Source organism: Zingiber officinale, chromosome 1A (genome assembly GCF_018446385.1).
Source record: "Zingiber officinale cultivar Zhangliang chromosome 1A, Zo_v1.1, whole genome shotgun sequence".
Lineage (NCBI taxonomy): Eukaryota > Viridiplantae > Streptophyta > Magnoliopsida > Zingiberales > Zingiberaceae > Zingiber > Zingiber officinale.
Genome location: NC_055987.1, coordinates 186,488,369 through 186,514,808, shown reverse-complemented (window position 1 = coordinate 186,514,808; position 26,440 = coordinate 186,488,369). Strand labels below are relative to the sequence as shown.

The 26,440-nt window shown below is 37.2% G+C and overlaps 3 protein-coding genes across 6 annotated transcripts; 1 reads left to right on the top strand and 2 right to left on the bottom strand.

Moving 5' to 3' along the window:
* The first annotated feature begins 245 nt into the window (after positions 1 to 245).
* Positions 246 to 12,652, top strand: LOC122038703 (glycosyltransferase BC10-like). Of its 2 annotated transcripts, none has more exons than XM_042598591.1 (11): positions 246 to 835; positions 945 to 1,061; positions 1,665 to 1,765; positions 3,290 to 3,361; positions 4,603 to 4,684; positions 4,768 to 4,848; positions 5,381 to 5,419; positions 8,341 to 8,406; positions 11,344 to 11,487; positions 11,821 to 11,949; positions 12,065 to 12,652. In XM_042598591.1, the coding sequence occupies exons 1-11, from the start codon at positions 587 to 589 to the stop codon at positions 12,083 to 12,085; spliced, it is 1,101 nt and encodes a 366-aa protein (XP_042454525.1). In that variant the 5' UTR covers positions 246 to 586; the 3' UTR covers positions 12,086 to 12,652. The 2 variants fall into 2 exon arrangements, with proteins under 2 accessions (XP_042454525.1, XP_042454524.1); XM_042598590.1 differs by having other exon boundaries at positions 248 to 835; positions 11,338 to 11,487.
* Positions 12,653 to 13,083: 431 nt separating this feature from the next.
* Positions 13,084 to 16,082, bottom strand: LOC122008137 (protein POOR HOMOLOGOUS SYNAPSIS 1-like). The gene is made up of 10 exons (XM_042563744.1): positions 15,808 to 16,082; positions 15,389 to 15,505; positions 14,610 to 14,786; positions 14,330 to 14,409; positions 14,063 to 14,238; positions 13,906 to 13,958; positions 13,802 to 13,829; positions 13,665 to 13,720; positions 13,562 to 13,586; positions 13,084 to 13,397 (listed from the first exon to the last, which is right to left on the bottom strand). The coding sequence occupies exons 1-10, from the start codon at positions 16,042 to 16,044 to the stop codon at positions 13,288 to 13,290; spliced, it is 1,059 nt and encodes a 352-aa protein (XP_042419678.1). The 5' UTR covers positions 16,045 to 16,082; the 3' UTR covers positions 13,084 to 13,287.
* A 4,514-nt stretch (positions 16,083 to 20,596) lies between these two features.
* On the bottom strand, positions 20,597 to 26,124 carry LOC122038702 (phosphatidylinositol/phosphatidylcholine transfer protein SFH12-like). Of its 3 annotated transcripts, none has more exons than XM_042598587.1 (15): positions 25,922 to 26,124; positions 25,502 to 25,831; positions 25,043 to 25,177; positions 24,181 to 24,427; positions 23,901 to 24,000; positions 23,298 to 23,564; positions 23,103 to 23,180; positions 22,912 to 23,013; positions 22,792 to 22,841; positions 22,607 to 22,700; positions 22,168 to 22,302; positions 21,708 to 21,813; positions 21,255 to 21,619; positions 20,998 to 21,072; positions 20,597 to 20,863 (listed from the first exon to the last, which is right to left on the bottom strand). In XM_042598587.1, exons 3-15 carry the CDS (start codon positions 25,086 to 25,088, stop codon positions 20,825 to 20,827), a joined length of 1,704 nt encoding a protein of 567 aa, XP_042454521.1. In that variant the 5' UTR covers positions 25,089 to 25,177; positions 25,502 to 25,831; positions 25,922 to 26,124; the 3' UTR covers positions 20,597 to 20,824. The 3 variants fall into 3 exon arrangements, with proteins under 3 accessions (XP_042454521.1, XP_042454522.1, XP_042454523.1); XM_042598588.1 differs by having other exon boundaries at positions 25,043 to 25,110; XM_042598589.1 differs by having other exon boundaries at positions 22,168 to 22,299; positions 25,043 to 25,831.
* Positions 26,125 to 26,440: the final 316 nt, after the last annotated feature.

Genomic DNA, 26,440 nt, shown 5'->3' with positions numbered 1-26,440 from the left:
AATTCGATCGTCGGATATTTTCCACACTAACATTTTGTTCCTGAAATCTTATATAATAATATCCCATATTTTAATCTTTTACCGCCCGGACGGTGTTGTTCTTTCAGCTTTTGGGAATTTCGTAATTTTACAATTGCCGTAATATTATTGTAATAAAAGTATTTTTAAAATAACAAATATGATTTTATGTAATCCATCTCTTATTATTATCCTCTCACCACTCCTACGTGGCTTCTACTGAACGCGACAGTGGCTTCTCACCAGATGGTTGTTTGATGAAGAACTAAACTAAAAAGACTCTCTGCACATGCCGTCACGAGCCACCGCCCCTCTCTTCGCCCTCGCCGCCTCTCCTCTGACTACCCTCTAGATCATGCACTAGCAGCTGATTCTGCCCTTCCCTGGTATGCAGCTGAAGCAGTTCCAACCCTCCTCAAATCTCCTACCCAGATCAGATCTCGTCTTCTTGCGGACGGGGAGTTGCGCATCTCCACGGGTCGAGCAAGAACATGTCTTCTCTGATTTCTTATGGAAGTGATCTGGAAAGGAAGATAGAGAGATCTAAGAGGGGGCCGCAGAGGAACAGATGAAGCGGAGGAGCTTTTTGCCGCAGCATCGGAGCGGCAGATGGAGAATCAAGCTGCTGCTGATGGTGCTCCTCTTGTTCTCCTGCTTCTGCTTGCTGATGCTTAACCATTACTCCTTCTCCCGAGTATTCGAGCATAGTGCGGCTGAAGCCCCACCTGTCGTCGACACGCAGAAGCCCAAGATCGCCTTTCTCTTCATAGCGCGCAATCGGCTTCCCTTGGAGTTCGTCTGGGATGCGTTTTTTCAAGTATTTTTTTTCTTTTTTTTTCCCTTCTATTTTTCTTACTTCGTTCAGCTCCCTGTCCCCTCCATTTTATTTCTGCCGCACACTTTTTTCTCAGATTCTGTCATTGTAGGGTGAGAAAGAGGGCAAATTTTCGATCTTTGTTCACTCCAGGCCCGGGTTTATACTCAACGAAGCCACCACACGATCTGCCTATTTTTATAATCGTCAAGTCAACAACAGCATACAGGTTAAATTCCATCTTCTTTGCTTCTACAGTTGTACGAACCATTTTTGTTGTTTGTAAGGAAAATGTTCTTTCATGTTATCCTCCTGTGCACATTTAGAGATTGTACTGATATCAGTCTGCTGAGATTGACCAACCATGAAATTTGGTACGACAATACAACATCTACTGAGAACTGAGAAGCCATGAATAAAATTATCAGCTGGTAATGTTGGTTCTTGTCTGACCGTTACTTTCCATGAAATATTTAGGCAATATTAGTTGGTAAACATTGGATTGAAATCGACCACTTCAATGCTCAATATTCTTCATTCATTTCTTCATCTTGGGTCAAGAAATATGCTGCCACATTTCTACAATGCATGAAACAACTAACATCATTTTGTAGTTGGCATTAGATTGCTATTGATGGCTCGTTGCTATATTAGCAATATTGACTTGGTGAGGTTTTAGCCAAAATGCTTATTTATTACCATAGTTGTGTCTGTTTAGCCTTAGGTGCTACTCAACTGCATAGCCTTTATTATCGGCATTATATTCATGTCAATATGTAAAAATGAACTGCTTAAATTGTTACTATTTCAAAGCTCCTTCTTTTGTTTCCAGGTAGAGTGGGGAGAGGCTAGCATGATTGAAGCAGAGCGTATTTTGCTTAGAAATGCGATCAAGGATTCTTTTAATGAGCGATTTCTTTTTCTGTCAGACAGGTGCCTTTTTCTTTGTTTGATTTTAGTATTTGTTGATGCTTAAAGTTTAAACAATGAAAATGAATTCCTGGTTATGATGCTATGCAAACTATATTAAACAGATAGGTGGTGGTTCTTGGTATTTAATCATTATTTATGATTTTGTTACCCTGGGATTGGGTCCATTGACTTACATTCCTTTATCTTGCAAATAACTAATATTTTATATTGTGCTCTTCTAGGTGATTCATATGAGAATCTTTTCAATGGTGCTCCTAGGATTTGATATTTTGATAGCCCTTAACAAGCATTGTAAATTTGTGCCAAAACTCAAAAATCTCAGTAGCATGGTCTTGACCCTAAAATTCAATACATGATAATTCATATATCTAACTTTAGATAGATGGGACTCGGTTTATTGTTGTCGTTGTTGTTAGTATGCATGGAACTCCATTTCTCCATATGTTAAGTGATTAATGAGTAAGTATAGCTACTTGGTATTAATATCACTCTTGATCTCATTATGCTTAACATTAAGGTGTTGGATTAATCTTCAAAGAGTTCTATATTATTGACATATCAAAGTTATTTTGTTGATATAAATATGTTGAAAAATTGTCTCTAGGCAGATGTTAAAAATTCTGTTGTTATTAATCAATAGATTATGAGCATGTGTAAGAGCATGCCTTTGCTTAGCTCAATTTCTTTTACCTTGTGCACAGCCTCTGAATTTGCAATAGCCATGAAGTTATGAAGTTGTGTTAGTCTCAATTATTTTGAGTTGGGTACATCTATCTTGTCCTCCATTGTGTGATGCTAGGTCACTAGTAATGGAACTTGCAATAGTGTGCTGATAAAAACAGTGACAAGATCTTAAAACATGACTGAGTTTTCCAGCTCTCCCAATGCTATGCTCTACTTCTATGTTACACAGACTCATAATCATGAGACATGGGTGTGAATCTTTCTATGAGATAGATTCTGTGAATTTTTACACATGATCAAGGGTGTCAGTTCAAGTCGCAGAAACCACCTCTTGCAATGTAGAGTAAGGCTGCGTACAATAGACCCTTCCTTGGTACCTCACATTGGCGGGAACTTCGTGCATTTGGCTGCCCTTTATCAGCAGGGGTGTTAGTCTCTCATGAGTTCACTTTGAGTACTGGTGTCAAAATGGTCCTATTTGTAACAAAGGGGATAAATGATGAGTTTAAATATCAAAGCTCCACTCTAAGTACATCTTTGAAATATTCAATTCCTGTATCTATGCCCTAAATATTGTCAGTGTATTTTCTTCTAAATGAGACATCTGTTGCTTCAGTTTTTAGGAAGATCCTTTCCATATTTGTTCATATCTGGTAGGTTTTCATGATGATTTTTGAACTTTTTGTCGCTGCCATGCACACATACACAACACACACACAGAAACAATTTTTTTAACTTGATTAGATGTATCTTTACTGCTCTCACCTGCCATCAACTAGTAGCTGTTTGACCTCTGCACGTCTTAACAATGACTTATAATACTTCTCTTTATCTTGCCAGTTGCATTCCATTATATAACTTCAGTTACATCTACAAATACATAATGTCTACGACAACTAGCTTCATAGACAGGTAACATTCCTCTGATCCTGCTTGTCATGAACAATTTTACACACTATTTGTAGGTCTCTGCAATCTCAACGTTGCATTAATATTGTTTGCTTTTCTTTGAACAGTTAAAAGGGTTTATCAATACAAATATTGCTAAACTAACTTTTTGTGTCATATATACATAATAAATTCCTATTTTTCGTTTTGGTTTAGTCCAACATTGGTGGTTGGATAGTTCAGGATAGTGTTGGTTCACAGGCCTTGATAAATCTATGCTCATTAGCCTCATAAGGGAACATAAAGCTCCATTTTTGAGCAGTAGGGGCATTGCTTCTACACCTCCAGCAGAGCAATTTCTGCCATCAATTGATTCAACAATTTTTTCAACTGCATGAGTCAAGGTTTAGAATTAATAGCAATGAAATGAGAAGAGCAAGTGTAGAGTTAATTGTGTCTTTCACTGAATTCTTGGGAACCGTAACATGTTGGTGAGTGGTAGAAGAAATGCACCATGGGAAGTGAATCCTTTTGCATGAGTATCAAGTGCTAACTCTACATTCCTTTCGTGTGCTTCATCTTCGGTAGTAGTGGCTTAGGTATCTCAGTTGACTCCCTTGGAACTCCAAACCCTAGTGACATTTCTTGCATGTCCTCAATGTGAAAACTCTTTTGTCTGCAACAGATGTTACCTGGTGACAACTCTATCATCTCTAGATCTGTAAGTGCAAGGTCAATATTTTGGCATAAAGGGTCACATCAGCTTTGCAATATCTTCTTCCTCTTTGGATGACCACAGCTGGCACCATCGCTATGCTTTATAATAAAAGCAAGATCAGGTCACTGACGATCAAAGCCCCAGTGAATGGAGGCTGTAAATAATGTTCCTAAGGTAGCAAAATTCCTTATTGGCTAAGTTCCGTTCTACATGATAAGCCATTGTCTTGGCTTCTCTTTTAGTTCCTTATTGGCTAAGTTCCGTTCTACATGATAAGGCATTGTCTTGGCTTCTCTTTTAGTTGACCTGTCCAATTGAAGCACATTCAAATTGCTAGACAAAAGCAATTTGATCAATCACAGAAAATTGTATCCTTAATCAATTTGCATTTATTATTATGCTTTCCCCACACACACACTCAGAACATATGCACACTTACAAAGAAACATAGATTTCAAATGAGGAGACTTAGCTATAAATTGCAGAATATATCTTTGTAATGGCCTCAAGGTTCTAATAGTATCTGATCATACAATACTGGAAGCAGTTTTGCTGATACCAAAGAGGGTCGTTATAATCCACGAATGAACCCAGTTATTCCTGTCTACAATTGGAGGAAAGGATCTCAGGTACTGACTAAGATTTCTGAATTTGGTTTATTTCATGTCCGTACTCTGTATGATACTAACATGATGTTGTGCGGCTTTTTTAGTGGGTAGTGTTAACAAGAAAACATGCTCAAGTTATGATCAATGATGATGCAGTCTTACCAGAATTCGAAAGGCATTGCAGGGTATGATTGCCTATTCTACTAAGTTCATCATTCAACTTAGTATAGAGTGTCCCTGTGGTCATATAAATCTTATTTGTCCCTTTTTTTTCCTCCATGCCTTGTATCTTAGAGAATAAGGGACAGGCTTTAATCATCTGAAGTAGAGAGTACTGATGATTCTTCACTGTTAATAAATTGAGCAACTCTGAATGATAAAACATTCAAACTGATTTTATGGATTTTATGATCATTTAGTCAGGGCACCATCTTTGAAGACCTCCCACATTGTTTAATATTTTGCATCCTAGTCCACTAGTGTCTCCTTTTCAGATGAATTTTAGGTCACTTCCTCCTGCAACGGGTTGGCTTGCATTTTAGTTTTTGGCTATTGTTTGATTTAAGTACCAGTGGACAGCTAGATAGATTGACTTTGATACCAAAGGCAAAAGTGGTGTTTTTTCCTTTATTTCATAGTATGTGATCTCATGATATTTATTTTTAGTCTAATAAACATTTATATTTATTTGACAAGTGTCTTTGTAACTGTTTCTAGAGGAAGTCTTTACCAGAGTTTTGGAGGGATCATCCTTTTGTAAGTAGTTCTTCCCACTCAGTTTTAATTACTAACATTCTTCTTTGTTTTGTTTGAGTATTTTTGAGAGATCTACTCATGAATAGTTGAGGCATGCAGCAATTTTTGCTAAGATTTCAGCATTTCATTGTAGCACAGTATAGCAGATCAATTGCAGAATCAGTGAGGAATAGACTGACCTCATTATAACTTGCTAATTGCCTACATTTTGACTTCGCAATTGATCAAAGGGAGTATGTAATCTGGTCGATCAATGTCACCAACAGAATATCATATTTTTTGAAGTCTTATACTGTTTTGATGAATGAAGCCTAAATTCTTCTCTCCTTTTTTGATGTGAAATCTTACCGGCTTATCTTCCTGACGTTAAATGAAAGAACAATAACATAAATAGCACCTTTTAGTTTTTTCCAGTATGTCTACATACTTCTGGTATTTACTCCTAAACCACGCTGAGACTTCGACTTCTTTGTGATGAATCAACTATGATTCCTTTCCATAGCTTTGAATATGACTCCTCTCAGTTAATGAAAATATTCTTGGAACTATAGCTTTGACCTGGTTGGTATAGGTTTTACTGACTCCTTCCCAGATCTATACCTACCAGCTACGCATCAAGCCTTCTGGAGAAAATCTACCAGTTTTGTCATTTTGCAATGAAACCCTACCACTTCTCAATCTTTCCAGAGAAAGGTGCATGCCAAATTTTTTAATTGAATTGATGGCACAAGCTGAGTTTTTGAATATATACTCATGCAAATGGTATGGTTTGAACAATATTGTTATCAGGACATTGTGAACAATATTGTCTGCCAAAACCTTTGTTATACTTCTCTATCCTTTCTTCATGCTCTGCCAGTCTTAAGGTACCTTTGTAGAATTCTTCGAGAATATGTAGAAAATTATGTTTTAACAAGTCCCAGAAATTGTGATAAAACTCATTGGCGAATTTATTAGGGCCTATAAATTTTTCCTTCCCTATTGAATGACTGCCAACTTGATCTCCTTGATAGAGAACAAATCCTCCAGATTCATATGCATTTCTTGGTTGAATAAGATAACTTTTCCAGGATTTGATCTAGAATGAAGATGAAAATGTCCTTGAAAGCACTTGCATTCTCAATATGCTCCAATATGTGCTCATCTCAAATTTGAAGGCAGGTAAAAAGGACTTTCTGTCACCAATTTTGACCTATTTGATCTCTGCTTTCTTTCTCAAATAAATGTCTTCGATATTCAGGCGGTTGTCAAAAGTTTATAGGAAGTATCTTTTATTCCAGTTCTTTGGTTGTGAGATTACGAGATTTTTCAAGAGTTGAAGAATTCTTGCATGTGGTTATGCATCATTTCCCCTTATTTGAGTCCCTTCCCAAGTCTTCCTTTCTTCCTCAATGGAGTGACAATTTGCATTACTCCAAAATCACGAGACTAACAGCAGCCTTGGGAAAATGTGGAAGGGGGCTATCCACCATCTTTGGTCTACCATTACCAGTAAAGAGTTAGCTATCACCAACTTTGAGATTGATTGTCTATTTTCCTGGCTGCCATAAGTCTAGATACCGTAAAGCTGCTTCACAAGGGGCTAGGTGAGCTTTTAAATATATTTCTAAATATTATTACACAACTTGTTAAGATAAAGATTGATGAGATATATAACTCAACAGTGTAGTTGATAGTTCTCATCACAATTTAGATAATTTTTACAATTAGTTTTGTCATCATCAAATGGGATTATGATTATTTGATAAAGGAGTCTCAGTTTATGCCACTGACAAAAGTTGGGAAGATTGGTTTCGCAGTTTATATACTATTTGAAGCAACAGGCTGCATTATAATTAACAATGCCAATCAAGTGAACTAATTAGCCGTGCAAAAGGTTTTAAAGAGCCTTTTTAGATATCATTTGGGTGCATATGATAAACATCTATATTTCAACAGTTTTTTACTGAACCACATAGTAAACTTTTTAAAATACCCAAATCATGTACCTACTTTCAAAATTACTAAATCACGTACCCAATACTCATTTTACCCCTTCTCATTTATCCCAATTGATTGGGGTTAATTTGTTTTTAAATACACAGATTTTTTTTTTAGAAGACCGATTTATGTTTAAAAAATTACTGCTCTCAATATATTATGTCAAATTGATGTTTGAGGATATATATATAATCAGAAGAACTAGACGAACACATAAGATTTGATTTCATGTCATTCCGAGTTCTTTAGGTTTATCAGCCGATTTTGACTAATATATTAAGAGGAGTAATTTTTAAACATAAATCGGTCTTTTAAAAAAAACATATACGTATTTATAAAAAAAAAAACCTCAATCCACTGTAGCAATCTATTGGGATAAATGAGAAGGGGTAAAATGGATATTAGGTATGTGATTTGGTAATTTTGAAAGTAGGGTACATGATTTGAGTATTTTGGACTGCTGATATTTCAATGTCAAAAAGGAAATTCAGATGCAAAAACAATTAAAGTTTCATGATGAATAACATAAAGCTTCATGGCTCACACATTGATGAGCATGATTGCAGTCGTCTTTAGGGAGTTGTCTAAGGAAATAACATCATCAGAATTCCATAGTCCCCTTTGTCTTCCATAAGAGATGAGGAAATAAGGAAGATGAAGGGTTAGGTCAAGAGGCCTTCTATTGTTGATTGTTATGGCTTATGAACTTTGCTTTTGGTTATGTATTGAATGCGTTTTGGGCAAGATATAAATTTGGTTATGAAGATCTGTTTGTCTAATCTGAGTAATGTATCTTGATTGTCCTCAGTCCATCAAAAAAATTGATTTGAACTGTTGTGCAAGCTTTTGTCTAATCTAAGCACTTAATTTATATTTTTTGAGTACAAGAATTGATAAAAATGAGCTAGTTTGACGTAGCTAACTTAATCATTCTTTTGCAGCCTGCAGATCCATCCAAGGAGCACAATTGTATACCAGATGAGCATTATGTTCAGACACTGATTGCAGTAAGACTCTGTGTTTGTTTATAGACACTCTTCTTGTTCATTTAAGGCTAAATTCATGCAGATTGGCACCCTTGTGCTAATATTTGATTCAATATTGGATGCATTTTCGGTATATAAAAGTGCAGATATGAAGGTTTAAAAAGAAATAAATTATTTTATAGCATGTAATCTATCTGCATTTAATGGACGCAAAAGATATCTGCAACAAACATTACAATTTTCATTTGAGGATGCGGTCACATAAATGATTTGAATTTGGATCATCCTAAAGCATTCCCACAATATGTTGCACAATCAGGATATATGCAGTATGCTGCTTTTGCACTATGTCAATTGTAAGAAGTATGGAAACACTGGATTATTGCGTGTACGATCTTCAATTCTTCTAGTATTGGCATTAAAAAAAGGGCGACAAACATTTTTTAGCTCTCTTCAAGCATCAAGCACTTGAGCTAAGCTTCCATAGCAGTTGGGTGCCAGGGCTATGAGGCATGTTCCGGCTAAAATACAGTGGATGGTCAAGCCACCAGTCAACGAACCTGCTAGCGTGCGTTACTCCTTGAGATCTTTCGGGAAGATGAAGAAAATGTTGGTACAGCCGGGGCCGGCAAGAGTGGGGTGAATTGCCTGCCAAATGAAATTAACCCATTCTCGTTCTTTCAACTTAGATTAGTAGGCATAATTAATTGAAATATAAAAATGAACAACTAAAAGAAAGAAGGCTAAAAATTTACTTGGACAACCTAGGTGGTTGTTAATCCAAGCCTTTGAAAGTGCTCCACTAGAATTCTTCTTCGTTGCAGGTGGAGAAGCCTCTTACAGAAGTTGACAGCTCAAAAGAATGACTAGGAGAGAGTGCAAGATTTGTTGTTCAAGTTATTGAATATTTCCTAGCTCCAAGGGCCTTTTTATAGCTCTTGGAAAATCCTATCCGAGGGTGGAAGACGCCTTCAAGAGGGTTCAAGGTACCTTTAATCAGTTAAGTTTTATCGCCGAAGATAAAACTTTATCTTCGGCAAACGGTCAATTGAAGGCGCCTTCCAAGCCATTAAAGGCGCCTTCCTGAGGCAGATCAACTAAAGAGGGTGATGCTCTGGTCAACCGGAGTTGAGTTTACCCGAATTCAACTCCGACCTTCTCCTCTAGCAGCCTTCCTCCCCGACTTCTTGTCTTTCGGTCCACCGCGTGCATCCTTCTCATCTGATGGTGTACTCTTCCGCAGCACCTCGTCTTTCGGATGCATTGAGTCTGTTGACTCTCTTCCGGTGTCATCCTTTTCGCTGGTTGCGTTTTTCGCTCGACTTCTTGTGTTCCTAAGCTCCTACACACTTAGACATAATGATCAAATACACATGACCTAACTTAATATGGATGATTACATTAAAACTAACCCGGAGTACTTATAGAAAAGACCTATATTCGCGGGGGCCACCAATAAGTGTCACTGATGTTAACGAAGTCGCCATGACCTAGTGGAAGATAGGGCCGAATTGTCCTCTGTGTTGATGGAGTCGTTGTGAGTTGGAGGGAGGTGGGTCATTGAAAGTTCTTGTGGAGTTGTAGAAGGGCGTCATCGTGTTGCAGGGAGAATCGAATCGTCTGGGAAGCCTACGGGGAGTAGAGGAGCGTAGGAGAGGGTTAGAATGGAGGCCGGGGTGCACGCTCAAGTTAGTCTCGAGCAAGGGGGATGAAGAATGTGAACCGTAGTAAATGTGTGTATGTAGTTGTACGTAAAAGTATGTGTACCTTGCCCGCAGGTTTGAGAGTTTTTCATAGCACGAAGGAGTGGAATATGTGTCACGACGTCCGAACGGCAGAGCCAATCAGAGATAAGTTGAGCGCTGAGCCAGAAGTAGAAAGCACGGAGCTAGCAGTCAACTAGGGGGCCAATCGAGGGCGTTGAGACGAAAGTAGGAGGCACAGAGCTTGGGGCTAACTGGGACAGTCAAGGGCGCTGAGCCAGAAGTAGGAGGTACGGAGCTTGGGGGTGACTGGGGCCTGAGCTGGAAGTAGGAGGTAAGAAGACAAGGAGCTGAGCCCCAGATGCTGGAGTCGGAATTTGGAGTCGGAGGGCTCGGAGAAGTGAAATATGACAGAGCACGCGCAACAGTGAGGGCTTGGAGGTTGGGCAGGGATCCTCTGGTCCAGGATCCCTGGACCAATCCTGGACCCTTGCATGTTCATTGGATGGGTGGACTGTACCCCACTTGTTAAATAGATGGAGTCCAGTTCATCCCACCAATGAACATGCAGGGCCTCCTCTGCTCCAGAAGATTCTGGACCAGAGGATCTAGCCTCTTGGAGGTTGGAGGGCTTAGAGGCTGAGCACGACTAGAGGGAGTTGCAGGGTGGGGCCCTGTTGCAGGGTTGCAAAAGGGCGACGTGGTTGTGAGTGGAGAAGCTTAGGCGAGAAGGACGAAGATGAGGGCGGCAAGAGCAATCTAGAATGGGGTGGACCAGTCACGTTCGAAGGTGGTCTGACGGCGCAAGAGATGGCAACGGAGGAGTATGCTATCTGGTTTGGTGGCGCGAGATCCGGTGGTGGCGGTGAGAGAAGAGGTGACGTTGCCACAAGGTATCAGGCGCCACTTTGATTTGATTGTGGTAGCCATGCAATGTTATTTCCTAATCTTAAATGTGCTGCTAGCTGACATGCTTCCGTAGGCACTTCTGTTGCTATCCCACGTTAATATGACAATTATTTATAAACAATTCTTATTTGTTTTGTGTTCAATTTTACTGGCCATGAGATCTTATTAAAGAAAAATATGCTACTTGGAGTCAATGCCCATACGAACTACTGCGTGATTGTCTTTTGTATTTCTATTTTCTGAGGCTCGTGACCATAGATTAACAGTTTCTATGATGTGTATTGTAGTCTCATGTTTTTCATATCATTGAAGCCATTAATAGTCCAATTTCACTATCTAGCAAAAGGGCCTTGAAGGTGAAATTACACGGAGAGCATTGACACATACATTATGGGATCTTTCATCTTCCAAAGATCGCCAAAGGCGAGGATGGCATCCTGTCACATACAAGCTTTCAGATGCTACACCCAAGCTTATCAATGACATAAAGGCATGTGATATTCAAGTACTAGTAGTATATTCGCTTTTTAGTCTTGTAGAAACGTTGGAATTTGATAATCACATATCAAATTCCATCGTTTCTATACTATCAAATTCGCTTTTTAGTCAAGTACTAGTAGTATATTCTCTTTTTAGTCTTGTAAGATAAAACGCTTCACTGCAATAATGAGGTTTAGTGGCTCAAAAAGTTTGAACTATAGAAACGTTGGAATTTGATCATTAGTAAATGATTAAACCAAAACCAAAGGATTTTGGTACAGAAATCTTGGGATAATCAGTATGCCTTGATTGAGTTCATATCTCAAATGTCTTCGAAATGCAGGGCATAGATAATATATACTACGAGACCGAGTACCGGAGGGAGTGGTGCAGAAGCCAGGGAATGCCATCGAAGTGCTTTCTCTTTGCCAGGAAATTCACACGAGCTGCTGTCATGGGGCTTCTCAATTCGGTAATGCAAGACTCACTATATATCTATCTTGTTCATTTACTTCATATGCACATGTACATGACATGTTCGATCAATTCCTGTTCCCTAAGCATAAAACTTGTTTCTCACTTTTCAGTCAGTGCTAATTATAAATTGAAGAACAGATGCGTTTATTCGACAGTTCATCTACAAGTCTGAGGAGCAGGTAAAAATCGTAAAACTCTCTCCAAGAATCCTTCACATAAAATTGTTGAGCAGGCAACAAATATATCAACTGTGAGCTGAGCTATGGATGTGAATGATAAAGCAATAATTCCACAATTATAGATTCTGGAAAGAATATGTATAGTTCTTCCTTTTAATTCTTTTCGACCTCTGCCGTTTTGATAATTGTTGACCTTGTCAAGTTAGTTTAATAAGGGCCACGTAGACCAAGGATATCTGTTCTAGGTTCGGCCAAAATTCTTGCTGGAGAATATTTATCGACTGAACTTGTTTTCATGTTAGACAATAGTTCTTGCCGGGGAATGTTATCTTTATCAGCTATTGACCTTGTTAGATTGAACTTGTGCTTGAGTTGGTAACAGACCAATATTACGCCTACTAAGAGTGCAATTTGTGTGGAGAAGAACGGACACGTGTTAGATGCACTCCCCCCTTCACAAAAAATCACATTTTTGTTTAAACTTTGTAAATGTAATTAACACACATTAAATTACTTCTACTTTTACGTGGTGCTCTTGTATTCCTATTAATGCCACAAGTGATTTCTTGCTATATCCTTTCACTGACATAAGAAACGTCTTTGAATTATCTTACCATTTCTAGCCATGGACAAAAGAGAGAGTAGTTGAAATGTCATTTTCTATGCCAATTAACAATCAATGCCTTCATGCCCATTCACTTTTTTCTCAGGAAAAAAACTAAGGGGGTGCTTGGTTGGAGGGAATGAGAGTGGGGAATGGGAAAGGGATTGAAAGTGGATGTTTGGTTGAGAGGATTAGTGATGGGTCCCATGGATTCATTACCCCAAACATGGGAATGAACCATTCCCTAGCAAAAGGAGGGGAATGGGAAACCCCCCATTCCCATTCCCACTTCTATCACTCCCATTCTCATTCACATTCCCTTATGTGAACCAAGCACCCCCTAAAGTCTATCCCCTCTTCACATCTAAAATCCCATAAAGAGAAGCTCAACGACTGTCACATTGGTAGGGATGTGCTAACTGCTATTTCCTCTTTTTCAGAGTTCTAAGGTAATAACAAACAAATTGCTTCTGTAATAGCAGATTGACTGCATAATTACAACCTGTTGTGCTTGCCGAGCATCAAAACTGCAATTTTTTGACCTTTGGAACTAAGAGCCTGGAGAATTAACACGCCTTTCATCAAAAGAGGGGCCAGTCACCTCCAGTGCTAAGTTACCACCCAACTCATAGATAGTCTTCTCCAGCATGGAGAGCATATCTGTTTATGCCAAAAATAAATAAAATGAAATTACTACTTTTTAATTCATTTGATCTGACATGATACAACCTAACATTAGAGAGAACGACAAACGATAGTAAACGTTTCTAGCAATGCATGTAAAAAGGGCTCAGAATGGGTAGTAGTAGATGAAAATGGCTTACCATGAAAAGTAGCATCTGACATGCACTGCAAAGCTAGCACCAAAAGGTATGAGTGGGCAAAACAAATACATAAACAGCAGCAAGTTAGAGAAATATAATGTACCTCAATGTTGGCCATGATGTCACCTTCTTCCATTGATCCAAGCTGCTCAGGTGCAGCTACAAGTCGGACCAAATGAAGTGAAAAACAATTGGAAAATAGAATGAGTTCATCCAACACGATACTTTCAACTTAAATACCTTGTCGTAGAGGATTCACCAGGTACTCCTACACCAGAATTGATTTAGTGATTTGTGGACATGCTAATGGAGCATATGATTTTCAAGGACTTAGTGAAATGTACCTGAGCATGAGATCCAAGATCAGGTTCACCTATATGAACTGTTTGATCGATAACTGTTGATGAACGGAAATACACACCTTCATTAGATAAAGATAGAAGCCGAAAAGTCTTTGTTGGAACTTGGAACAAGATTTCAGAATAGTTAAACCTATACAACCTTTTTCAGTATTGTCGCTCAAGCAATTGTTTAGAAGCTCCGTAAAGCTGTGTGGAAGCTCAGAAGAAATCGATGGAGCACTGCTAAAGAGCATTGAATGTTGTGATAACTCCGGCTCTTTGTTGTCATCAGAAGCTGGAATTCCCCCATCATTCATTGGCATAGGCTCTTCAACACTTAATTCACCATGCAAAGGGATTCATTATCATTTGTAAATATTCTACACCATTAATAAAGTAAAAGGGGAAAAAACACGGAGATCCATACCTAGTATAAAGGCCAGCCGGGGAAACTATTTCAGAATGAGATGAAATTTCACATTCATGAGGAGTATCATCCACCATCTCCTTTGAGAATATTAAAATATAAATAATCTATATCAGTTTACATCGAACAGATATTTCTTCATGGGTTACCATTATAAATATGCTTCTTGGGCTACTTTCCTTGTCAATTTGCTTAATTATAATTTATGCAATGTTTTTTTTTTGTCAGAGTTATACAAATTCCTGAGAAAACAAGAGCTTTAAAAAAATGAAGGCATTACTACTTCATACAGGCGAATATGTAAAACAAAACAAGATATAGAGGATTGTGCTTTCACCAGGAATAATTTAATAAGAAAAGAAGAATGAGGTAACATGTGTTGACTCAGCACCTTCACAAAACCAAGGAATGATTCTGCATCAGAACATGTCGAGAACCGCATAGCAAACTTCTGAAGCTGCAATACTCACAAGATCAAAAATATTTTTCTTTTCAACAATGAAGCAAGACATTGAAATGCCATAAACAATGACAGGGAGCAAGGACCTAACATCATAGGAACTTCAAATTATCCAAATAATAAGATAGCAAATCCTAGACGCCACATACAAAAGGTGAAACTGTCACCTTAGCGGGGTGTCTCCATACTTTTTGAAAGGGGATAAATTATAGGGAACTTTATCTAACAACAGTAGTACATGCAGAGAGGGTTGAGACAATAGCGGATATTACACATTCGCTAAGAACTGACTCCGGATTTATCTGTAGCAACACCCCTACATGAATCATTTGCGCTAGCCCGTGGGGGCAAATGAAAACAGTTTGTTCAGGTGAGAATAGATGATCTAAGGCCAGATAATCTTGGTTGTACCAATGCCCAAACCAATAGTCTGGAAAATTGAATACCACTAAGATATGTAGACGCTCAAAGAAAACCCTGCTTACAAAAACAAATTCTATACATCGAAAACAACCGATTTCGGAACTCCATTAGATTTCTTCTTCTTTTTTTTGACAGAAAACAATCTATAAGAGAGTGGAAAAAACGATTACACTTGCCTGGATGAATGAATCCATGTAACTTGCAAAGACCACCCTGCTGCCTCTAACTGGGCATTGAGGAACGCAAGACACTTGCGGCCATGAGAAGTTGAGATTTGAAACATAGTGTTCCTCCTAAGGAGAAAATTGGCTGTCAGTTCAGTATTCAATTAAAAAAATAGTTAGGGTTTGCTAAAATCATGAGCCACTGGCGCTATTAGACTATAGCAATGATTTTCATGCATATCAAAGACAAGACCGGAAGCTCTGAGAACAGAGAATTAAGCCAGCTACAATTTTAGACAAAAACGGTGCAGTTTCTGTGGTAAAGCTAAATAGCAAATAAATGACAAGAAAAAAAACAAAAGAGAGTTTACAATGAAATCATAACCCTAGACATCAATGCAAGACGAAGAAAATAGAAGACGAACAAGAGCGCATGCTAATGCTGGAACGGTGAGGGAGAGGACCGGAGCGGAGTTCGGATTTGGCTTGTGTACAAGGAGAGTGGCTAAGGACTCCGAGGAGATCCATGTTCCATTGGAGCAATATCTCTTGCCCTTCGGGAGGGACCGGAGACCGGGCGGAGGGGCGGACCGCGTAAAATTGAAGAAGCGCGCTAACTCCACCTCCCATTGCATTCGCCGCTGCGCCGCCAGCTCCTCCGCCTCCATCTTCGTGGCCGCGGAAGGGGATATCAGCAATCCATCAGTAGAAGCCATTTGCATCGAATGCAGAAGCGACCAAAATGAGTGAAGCTTTATCAATGCCGGTGACCGTTTCTCTCTCTCTCTCCTCTCTCTCTCTCTCTCTCTCTCTCCCAAAAAATCACAAAAAGTAGGATCAGTCCTCAGGGTACAGAGGATTCCCTCAAAGCATCATTTGAAGGTGGTCTCGTAGAAGAGGCTTCGGATTCAGATATCGCATTATGAACCATTAAAGATGAAAACACTATATATTGCTAAATTGTTTGTCGGATAGTACCGTAAATAAGTTTAATATATTATATTAAATAATTTATATATATATATATATATATATAATATGCTTCAGACCTTGTGCTGGAACTCGTGCGTCTCACTCGGGACGCCTGAATTCATTCAGTCATACGTTGACGCTAGAGTTTTTATTTTTTTTAATTTTTTGTTTATTTTTTTTTTGTTTGGGTTTAAATCAATTTGATTTTACCTATGTTCAAACTAAAAAAATTAAGTACTCACGAGATATAATATACGAGGTATAATATATGTATTTAGATGTTTCGGATTTAAGATTTATGGGTGCCTCGATCAATCGGACCGTTCCGCAACGAATGGTCCGTAGTATATCAGTAAAATGATAATTTGTATATTCGTTTGGTGCATATTCTTGGACGACCTTCACGTGTTTGGATGCATAGATGTCCATTCAGACGCTCGATTCTTAAAAAGTAAATTAAGACATCCCAAGATGCATCCGGATACCTAAACTTATCAGCGCATCCTAAAAATATACATCAAACAGAGATACAGTCTAAATTTTCTCTCCAAATATATATCTCTTACGAGTGATAGTTCTTAAACCTTAGTATAATTTTTTTTAAAATTTAGAATTTAGAGTTCATACTATAGTCTTTTTTAAATAAAGAAATTTAAAAAATAAATTTTAAAATATAAAAATAAATAAATAAATAAAAATTAAGACTACAATAATATCCAAACAAATTAAACTCAAATTGAATTTGAGGTCAAACTTATAAAAAAACATCTAATTAAATTTAAATATTTATTTTAATGATTTAATTTATTTTATAATTCACCTATTTATTTAGGATATAATATTGTAAAAAAAAAAAAAATCCTCGGTTATCAGTTCATCTATTTATTTTTCTTATATAATTTAAGTACGGATTAAGACGAAGGAAACTAATCACCTTTTTACTAGTACAAAACTGTTCCCTTTTCTCTCCCATGTTAGAAAAATAGCCTATTTGTTTTTTGTCTGTCTCAAAATTTCTATGTTCATGGGTTATTTTAATTCGTGCATGTTAGTATGTATCATATCCCACGTAAGAGCATTTAATCAAATACTTAAAATATACATTTTACTTTAAATTTTACATTTTACCTAAAAAAATATCTTATATTATCCTACTAGTTCCCTAAATTTAGATTCTATGAACAGTAACTCTCTAAATTTAGAGAATGAAAATGCTACCCTAAACATTAAATGAATAATAAAAAAGTATAGAGGAGAGAGAAATAATAATAAATAAATAAAGATATGATAAATTATAGAGTAGTTGATGTACCATGTATTGAAAAGAAATTCTCTAAATTTAATAAAATTGATGATTTATCTTAAATTTTAGTGATATTGATAGGAAAATGATGTGGATGCTCTAAGTGTGTAGTTGTAAATTCTATTCTTCCCTTGAATGTAGGAGTGAGGTATGATTCTTGATAGATGTAAATATTGTCCTCGGGATTATGGTATCGTGGTAGTACATCTAGGTTACCACTCAGGTGGGTTGACCGTCACGTGCGCTTCCCGATTTACCTTGGTGACTGATGGGAAACTTCCGTAGGATCGGACCGGTCATCCTCAAAGATAGTCAATTGGGTTGGGATTATCATTATTTTTTATAGATATAAATATTATTTCGAGTTATCTCGTATCTCTTTAGGAAGGTTATTTGGCTAAAGTTAAATGAGTCCCATAATTTATCTCCTTATAGAGTACGTGGGATCGTCCTAGAGAGATAGTTCAGATGACGACTTCACTTTTGCCATCAGAAAAGAAGGCGAGTAGAACATCTACGTTCAATTTTTTGATTGGAATTCAAGATATAGAGTTCCAACTATCCGATAAATCCAAAATAAATATAGAATCATCGAACACGAAGTGAAGGTGCTAATTTAAAATTGGATTGGTCTCCGAGACTATGGTGTTGCGTTAGGACATTTAAGTTGTCACTCATGCACCCGCGGTTTAATACCTAGCTATGATATATTTACAGTAATTTTTCCTCCAAATAGAGGACACAATCAAAGGATGCTAGGCTTCTTCCTGATTTACTCTGTTGATCGATAGAAAACGGGTCAATGGAAAACTTCTTAAATTAAAAAATTCAGGAATAGATGATCCCTCATTTTTATTTTTATAGACTCATTATTTTATATATCTATAATTGAAAATTTCCTTCAGATTTTTCTCTTTGTAAATCAGATGCTAATCTGCTTTTTTATTTGATCTCTAACTATTTGTTCAATTTTAACAGATGGTCATCTACAGCTAACTTTTTGGATCGTTTAATTTTAACAGGAAGTGCAGGCTTCTCAGGTCTTTTGATACCATTTGGGCATTGTTTCAACTCTCTAGATTTGACATCTCACTATTTTTGGTAAAATGTTTTTACGGTTTTTATTTTTTTATTTGACACCATGTTTTCAACTTATATCGATTAATCCTGAGATAACAGATCTGATTTTATGAAAATTTTCTATTAATCACCGAGATAAATTAGAAAATACTCGTAAAGAATGGCCAATTAGTCTGGCATTTTTAGGTCAAATGTCCATTAAAAAATGTTATCCATTAATTTACTGAAGAGACTCAATTTTTAGATGTCTAGAAAATTAAGAAGGTATTTTGCCGTTGCACTATTATCCCGGAGGCAAAGAGTAAGTGCATGAGTGGCGTAGCTAGGATTTTAGACGAAGAGGGACAATTTTAAAAATATAAATATTAGTATAGATCAATATTTTTCACTCTCTAACAGTATAAATTTTGAATTCAATGAGTTAAAAATGAACTTAAATTCAATTTTTTTTTTTAATTTTGCTCTTGATTTTAGTTGAAACAACGATCTGTCGACCATATCTATGAGTCAAAGTCAAAAAATCATTTAGATGGAAAAGGAAGAGAAGAAGGATGTAGTGGAGGGGGAGATGCCCTATTTGAAGTAGGTATATCTCATATTTTCTTAAAATATCTCGACATTCATATTTAACCTAATTTATTATTAGCATAATATTTTAGACATATAATTACTTAATTTAATGACTAGCATTTTTCCAACCATTCAAAAATAATAATAAAATTGATAGTAAACCTGACTAACAAATAAAAACATAAATATGAAAAATTGACACCATATTTTTTTTAGCACTTAAATTTGTAACAAAAAAGATCAAATAAGAAAATTTCACCATAATCCAAAAGGTGTTTGCTATGGATAATTGGTGTAGTGACGATGACGATACTCGTAGCAAACAACGGCAGCTGCCAATAATATCGTGTAGTGACAATAATGTCAACGGTAGTGAAGAGAGGAAATCTTAAGGAAAAAATAAAACACGATATTGAAGACAAATAAAAAAAAATAGGAGAGAGAGGAAAAAGAAACTCAGAGAGAGAAAAAAAATAAAACATGGTCGAATTTTCATTGGATTTTTTTATGAAAAATTCCATAAAATGTTAAAATTTATAATTAAGTTTTTTTATTTTTTTTCCAATGTATAATTTTTTTTCTCAAATTTCAGGGGGTGCGGTCGCACCCCCAAAGCTCCACCTAGCTACGCCCCCTGTGCATCATAAGAATTTTTCAAAGGATCATCCATCCTAATACCGCTCTCACCCAAGAATTTCAAACAAAGAAAAGGAGTTGGAGGCATGCAGACTTACGATTTGAACATGAAGCGATAACTGATAGCTTCTGTATGACATGATATACGACTGATTTATTCGACCAAAACATAACTAAATCAAGGAAGTAGAAATTTGAACAGATGCTATGTGCTTGCTTGAAAATCTTGCTACAACTTCTAACTTAAATAAAAGATGGTACCATAATATAGGTAATACTTCTTTACTCAACTAGTAAAGACTGAAGATGCATTATAAAAAAAAACCATTAAATATGCTGCGCTGGTATCGTAAGAATGCTAACTCAAAGAAAAGCCAGCAGCATTGTTGGAAATTAAGTTCTTTCTCCATCCACAATGATGAAAATAAACTCACCAACTTTGGAAACCTATCTGTTCATTTTCCCCATTGCTTTAGCACACACCATTGTTCCATGCAAATATTCTTAAACCCTTCTAGTGATCCTATTAGTTCGACTTCAACAATGAGGGATTTGTGCTTTGCACGAATGTACAAGTCTTTCTTTGATGCCAGAGCAGTGTTGCACAATGCTCAATGTTAATACAAGGATATAAGGATGAGCATTGAAACAATGAAACCTTCATCAAGTATAATTTATTGAAAACAGAAGCAAATAGTGTATTTAGTTTATAATTATTCACATCGCAAAAAATACTTGCTTAGGACAATACAATATGATTTACAGTAAAGGTCATGACTTAGATACTCAACTCAAACTTTGGATCAGTCTCGCAAACGTAAGTGACACTTAATGTACACTCTGGATGTTTATGGTGACAACTTGTTAATTCAGATTCATGCTTTGTTTCAGTAGACCAGAGTTTTTTCCTTCCAGCAAAATGGATTCTGCAATTGAGAGAAACAGAAGTAAAAGATCAAGAGAGGAGATAAAGAGAGTGATGTTTCCAGAGTAGCTTCACAATCCTGGCTTTGTCCTTGAATAAAATATGCACCCGAAACTAAAAAATAGTCACACTTACAAACTTCTTTTTCTTCTTTCTCTTCTCAACATAAGCAAGAAGCTCCTTCTGTTTCTCTAGAGTATCCTCAAGAGCCTGAAAAACATCATAAACTAGAAGCATTAGATAATTGCATCTTTTATTCTATGTTAAGAGCCGTTTTTAAACATAAAAGCCAGTAGAGAACTCATAATCTTTGGATCCACGATGAGTACACAAATTGGGGGAAGATCGCTCATCTAGAAAACAATGACAAACATATGAAATTAAGCTGATACCTTCTTTGTTGCTGCAAGCTCCACCTCCAAAGCATCCACACGCTTAACGGCAGCATTTAGTATCTCTTCCTTCTCAGGTGGCATCTCAGTGGGCTTATTGCTGAGAACAGTTACCTTCTCTTCAAGCTCTCCCAGGCGTCTCAATGCACATGAATATTCAACTGCTGAGACAGGCGATGCTGGTAGCTGTCTCTGGTGCATTTTGCCAGAACAGTTATCGATCTCTGCATCAACAATCTTCCGTGTCATGTTCTGACCAACACGGACCATGGAGAGAATTCCCATGACAATCGTTATGGCTCCAGATAAAATCTGATTACTAAATCCATCTGGACCTTTGTAAATTTCAGAGACATCATAAGAACCTGTAATGCAAGTGGATTGTAAATTTTGGAATAACAGTAGATTGAAAGCTTTAAGTTCTGATCTTGCATCAGCAGGTATGATATGGACCTTTAGAGACGTCAGACTTTTTGCTCCAGTTAGTATCCACAGCCTTGTCCACATATGGATCAAAACCGCCATATGAACACGGTGCAGGGAATTCTTCACGAGTAATCTGTATGTGCAAAATTCTTGTGTTTAAATGCTAGTGTAGCAAATTTTCATTTATCTTGATGTCGAGTCCAGTAGAACTACAATAGTTTTTATTTGTACTCTTTGATTTCTTATTCTCTGGTGGCAAAAGGTGAAGCTGTCACCTTAGCTCTAAGGTCCTTCTAGACAAGGGGCACGAGATAACCCGAAATAGTTTTGATTTCCTATTCTCAAATATAGAATAGGTTTGATTTGTTTTCTTCAAGGTGAACCATTGAGGATATATTTCTCAATTAAAACCTAAGCTAAACCTGATGATTGTAACAATTAGCAATTGAAAATTTTGCATATTCAAACATCATGAATATGAAGTTACCTGACATTTTGTACTGTCTACTTCCCGTACAGGTGACATCTGTGGGTGCTCAATAGTGCTCCTTGGGGGGCTGGGAGAAATAGAACACTTATCATCTGCTGTTAAGTGTGCTTCGGGAGAGAAGGATTCATGCTTCTTCATTGAACAAGAATCATTTCAGTATCACCAATTCCAGGAAGACCAAAATTTACAGAGAAAGTAGAGAAGCACAGGGGAAAAGATGATATCATCGTCACCTTAGAATACAACACTAGCTACTTCAGAAATGTTTTTTTTTTTCCTGAGCACCATTTTGAACAATCTACTTTGTCAATTTTTCAAAGAGTGCTGATGCTTAAAATATGGATAAGATTCTCTGTTTAAACTTTTGATGCAATATCATATAAAAGGTTGCAAGCAAGAAAATAGAGAATGAGCAAAAATGGATGCGAACAACCACCTTGGAGATTTCAGCATCCTGCCATGGACCTTTATCCGATCGAAGGCATCCACCTTCACAGTTGCAAGTGCCACCAAGGAACTCCGGCAATTCACTTGTCAATCAGCCCACGAAGTTAGAAGTTGTAAATAAGCAAATTATTTAGAGATCCTAAATCTTCCCAAACTCTAGACAAAAGAAGATACCTGGCATCAATTACTTCTAGCAACTTACTCTGGTATTTGTTTCCTAAAACCTGCAAGAAAATTTTTTAGATGATAAATTCCTATACTGTGCTAACTCCATTTAGAGGCAAAAATTCTTACATGGATTTTAGCAGTAGTTTTGGGATCTAGGAAGGACTTTATGGTATTCCAAAGCAGTCTGAATCCCTGGCCTGCATTGACGATGAACATGCGGCACAAGGTCTGAAGTAGATCAAACAGTTACACTCGATTGGAGATTCTAATAGTATAATAATCTGTTAGAATTTATTTATCTCGAATACTTAGGGTACCTCAGGATAATTGTCACCATCAATTTTTTGAAGACGTCCTATAAGATCTCTTGCTGCTTTACTGAATTGTTTAATACCCTACATTATTAGAGCCAAAAGTGATATCAGAGACATGAAGAGAGAAAAATGAAACATTGACAAAGGATGAAGACTATGATATACTTGAAAGGTAGTGAAAAGTCATGTCATGCATACCACTCCCTGAACATCAATGATGGTAGTGCTCTGGTCAATGTGTTGTTTTGCTGCAATTGAACAAGCCGGAAACTTGACAGCAAAAGTCCTCTCAAACTCTTTTACATGGTACTTAACATATCGATCCATCGTTGTGACTTGCATCAGCTTGTTGGCATCAACTTGACCCAACCTTTCAATATAGACAGGTCTGCCGTCTTTATCTACACCATGATGACCTTGTGGATAGTACTCTAAGACTTGATCAAGTTCCTTGAACTCAAAGTCCTAATGTACAATGGAAAGAGGAAGAAGAATGTGTTATGCTGAAATGCCACTGGCGAATAAACATGTAGCAAAGAAAAATAAGTATATAGAATCAAGATAACAATTGAAAATTAATTACCAAACTAAAAGTAAGATGAGCATAGTTGATTGCAAATTAATGTTTTTAGGTTCCGTGAAGTATCTTTTTTTAATATGAAATTGGCTTTAGCAAGCTACGACACTCAGAAATGTGCTACACTGTGTTGCACATGGTCCATCATATAACTTACCTTTTAACATAGACAGAAATAACTCCAGGAACAGAGAAAATTTATCAACTAAAAAAACTTTTTTAACCTCTAAAATTGTATCAGCTCCAAATTCCTTCCTCCAATTGAGCATATCTGCCCACATTTGCTTTGTTTTCTCAATGTCAAATTTCCTGGCCTTGAGAAATCTGAGTCACATGCATTTTGCATTAACAAGGCAGAATGAAGGAAATACAATAAAAACTTGAAGGATTAGCAACCGAAAATGAGTTATTTGAAAAGGAACAATTCAGAGCTTGATTCTCAAGCTACCGGAAAAAATCAGAAAAATGAGTCATTTCAAAATAAAGATTAAGCAAGTGACAAGCCTGAGCATCGTATGATAGTCATCATGCTTAGAAGGAAGCATCTCTTCCAAAATGAGAATCTGCCTAAAGGCCTCAACAGCTTTCATTTCCTCAGCATCGCGAACATCCTCAATGGAGACAGACATGACCCTGCTACTTCTCCTACGCCTTTTTGACAAAGACCTGAACTTTGTGGAAGCGTCATGTGCCTTCTTCTTTAGCGATTCAATCTTAGTTCTCCTATCATCCTCAGAGATCACATCAAGACCTGAAAATGGAAATTATCATGATTTTAAATATTTCAGCAAAGAGCCCCATTAGACTCTATATTTATGTGCGTGTGTACCTAGGAATAATAGACTAGACCAAAATCATCATTTTGAAAGTTACAGAATGATATGTAATGCATTCATATTTCTTTGTGCCATCTACAATCTTGTAATGTGTTAGTCACTAACAGAAGGCACCAAGCTTCCTGAGTTGATATGAGATTTCTAGATTGACCATTGCTTATATTTCTAACCTAAAGTATCCAAATCCTAGGGTGGTATAAATACTCCTGTGAAGACCTACATTATCGAGATAACTAAATTCCTCTAGACTAACCTTAAACTAAAATGCACTACAGATTGGGGTTGATCACATGCCTTGCAATTGTTATTGCAACTTCCATATTCTAATGATAGGAATCAAACTACAATTCAAGAACAAGGAGATGCTTTCATCGATGAAATTAAAATCTATTCATAAATTTCCAGGCAAATCCAACGGCCACATGGTTGCATCCTGAAATGCTCTAATGCTTTTACTGATCTAACAAACAAAATTGGATGAGGAAAATATACAAACAGATGAAACACGCCAAATCTCGTCTTTTGTATACCATGTTTGTGAATCTGGTTCAGCGGTCCCGGCATGACTTCACACATTTTTGGTGCTTGCAAGTTCAACCTGATTCAAGATATCAGAAGGCAGAGTAAAGTGGTCATGCGAAGAGCACCAGGCCGTCAACAAGCACCTGAAATGTGCAACTCAATAACAGTAATTAAACAACAATAAATTATCAGGGAAAGAGGTATGAGCTACAGATGTAATATATTTTGAATCTTTCTATTGATTCTTCATCGTCAATTTTGTTGAAACAAGAACTCAAACCCAATGCGAGCTGTCATGGAAAATGTCCGGAACTCAAGAAATAGTAAATGGATCCTCCAACTGTTGCTGACACGAATAAAGTCAAATGGCATTGCAGAAGCCCTTCACAATCACCACAAGGGAATCGACTTTCTTCTCAAAGATCATATTTTTTTGCATGAAATGGGGGAGGGGAAAGAAGCATTACCTGTGAATGGGGGGCTACGGCGAGACCAGCAATCCGGCAGTTAGAGAAGAGAAAAAGGGCGAATGGGGGATCGAGCAGCTTAAGAAGACCTTGCTGATGGGAAGGCGAGAGCTACACCAAGGCAACGATGCGATTGCAATTTGCAAGCTGTAGCTGAAGCAAAAAATAAAAAAATCTGTCCTTTTTTTATCGGATGGCGTTGACTCTGTCTTCGGCCGTGTGTTGGCAAACGGCGATAGGGAAGAGGGAGGAGGAGGAGGACGACCGAGCGCCGAAATGCACGCCACTCCGTTCTTTGTCAACGCTTTTTAAAATTTGCAAAGAGTCAACCTGTCGCATTGCACACACCGATGAATCAGTAGCATCTCTACGATGAACAATCTCGATCGAACTAATTAAACGACATAGGAGCAAGCAAACCTTTATGCAAAAAGTAAAGTAATTATCAAATCCACATAAAATTACAAGTCATATGTTCCAACGACTAGCCCTCAGCATTGTCGGCTCGTCCAGTACTGGAAGATTTGGGTGCTCCATTAAATACCAACTATGTCAACATATAGAGGCAAGATTTGGGTGTTTTGAGAACTACGGAGAAGAGCAAGGAACTATGCAGAAGTGAAATTAAGAGGGTGACCAAAGTTAAGGGAAGAAGTCATTTTTTTTTTTTAAAAAAAAAAGCACATTTGTTTAAATAGTCATGAGGAAGGACGCTTCTAAAGTAAGTATAGTAAGCTGAAGAACAAAGAGAGAGCAATGAGACCTACATAGAATGATACATCATCCGTGGGTAGAGAAGAAAAAAACCTGCAACTACTTGGCTCTAATGACAAATGATGATTTCAAGCGATCATCAACTATAATGATGAAAATAAGGTTAATTCACCTTAGGATAATGGTACGGCTATAGAGTGTCTTTTTAATTTTATAAATATTAAG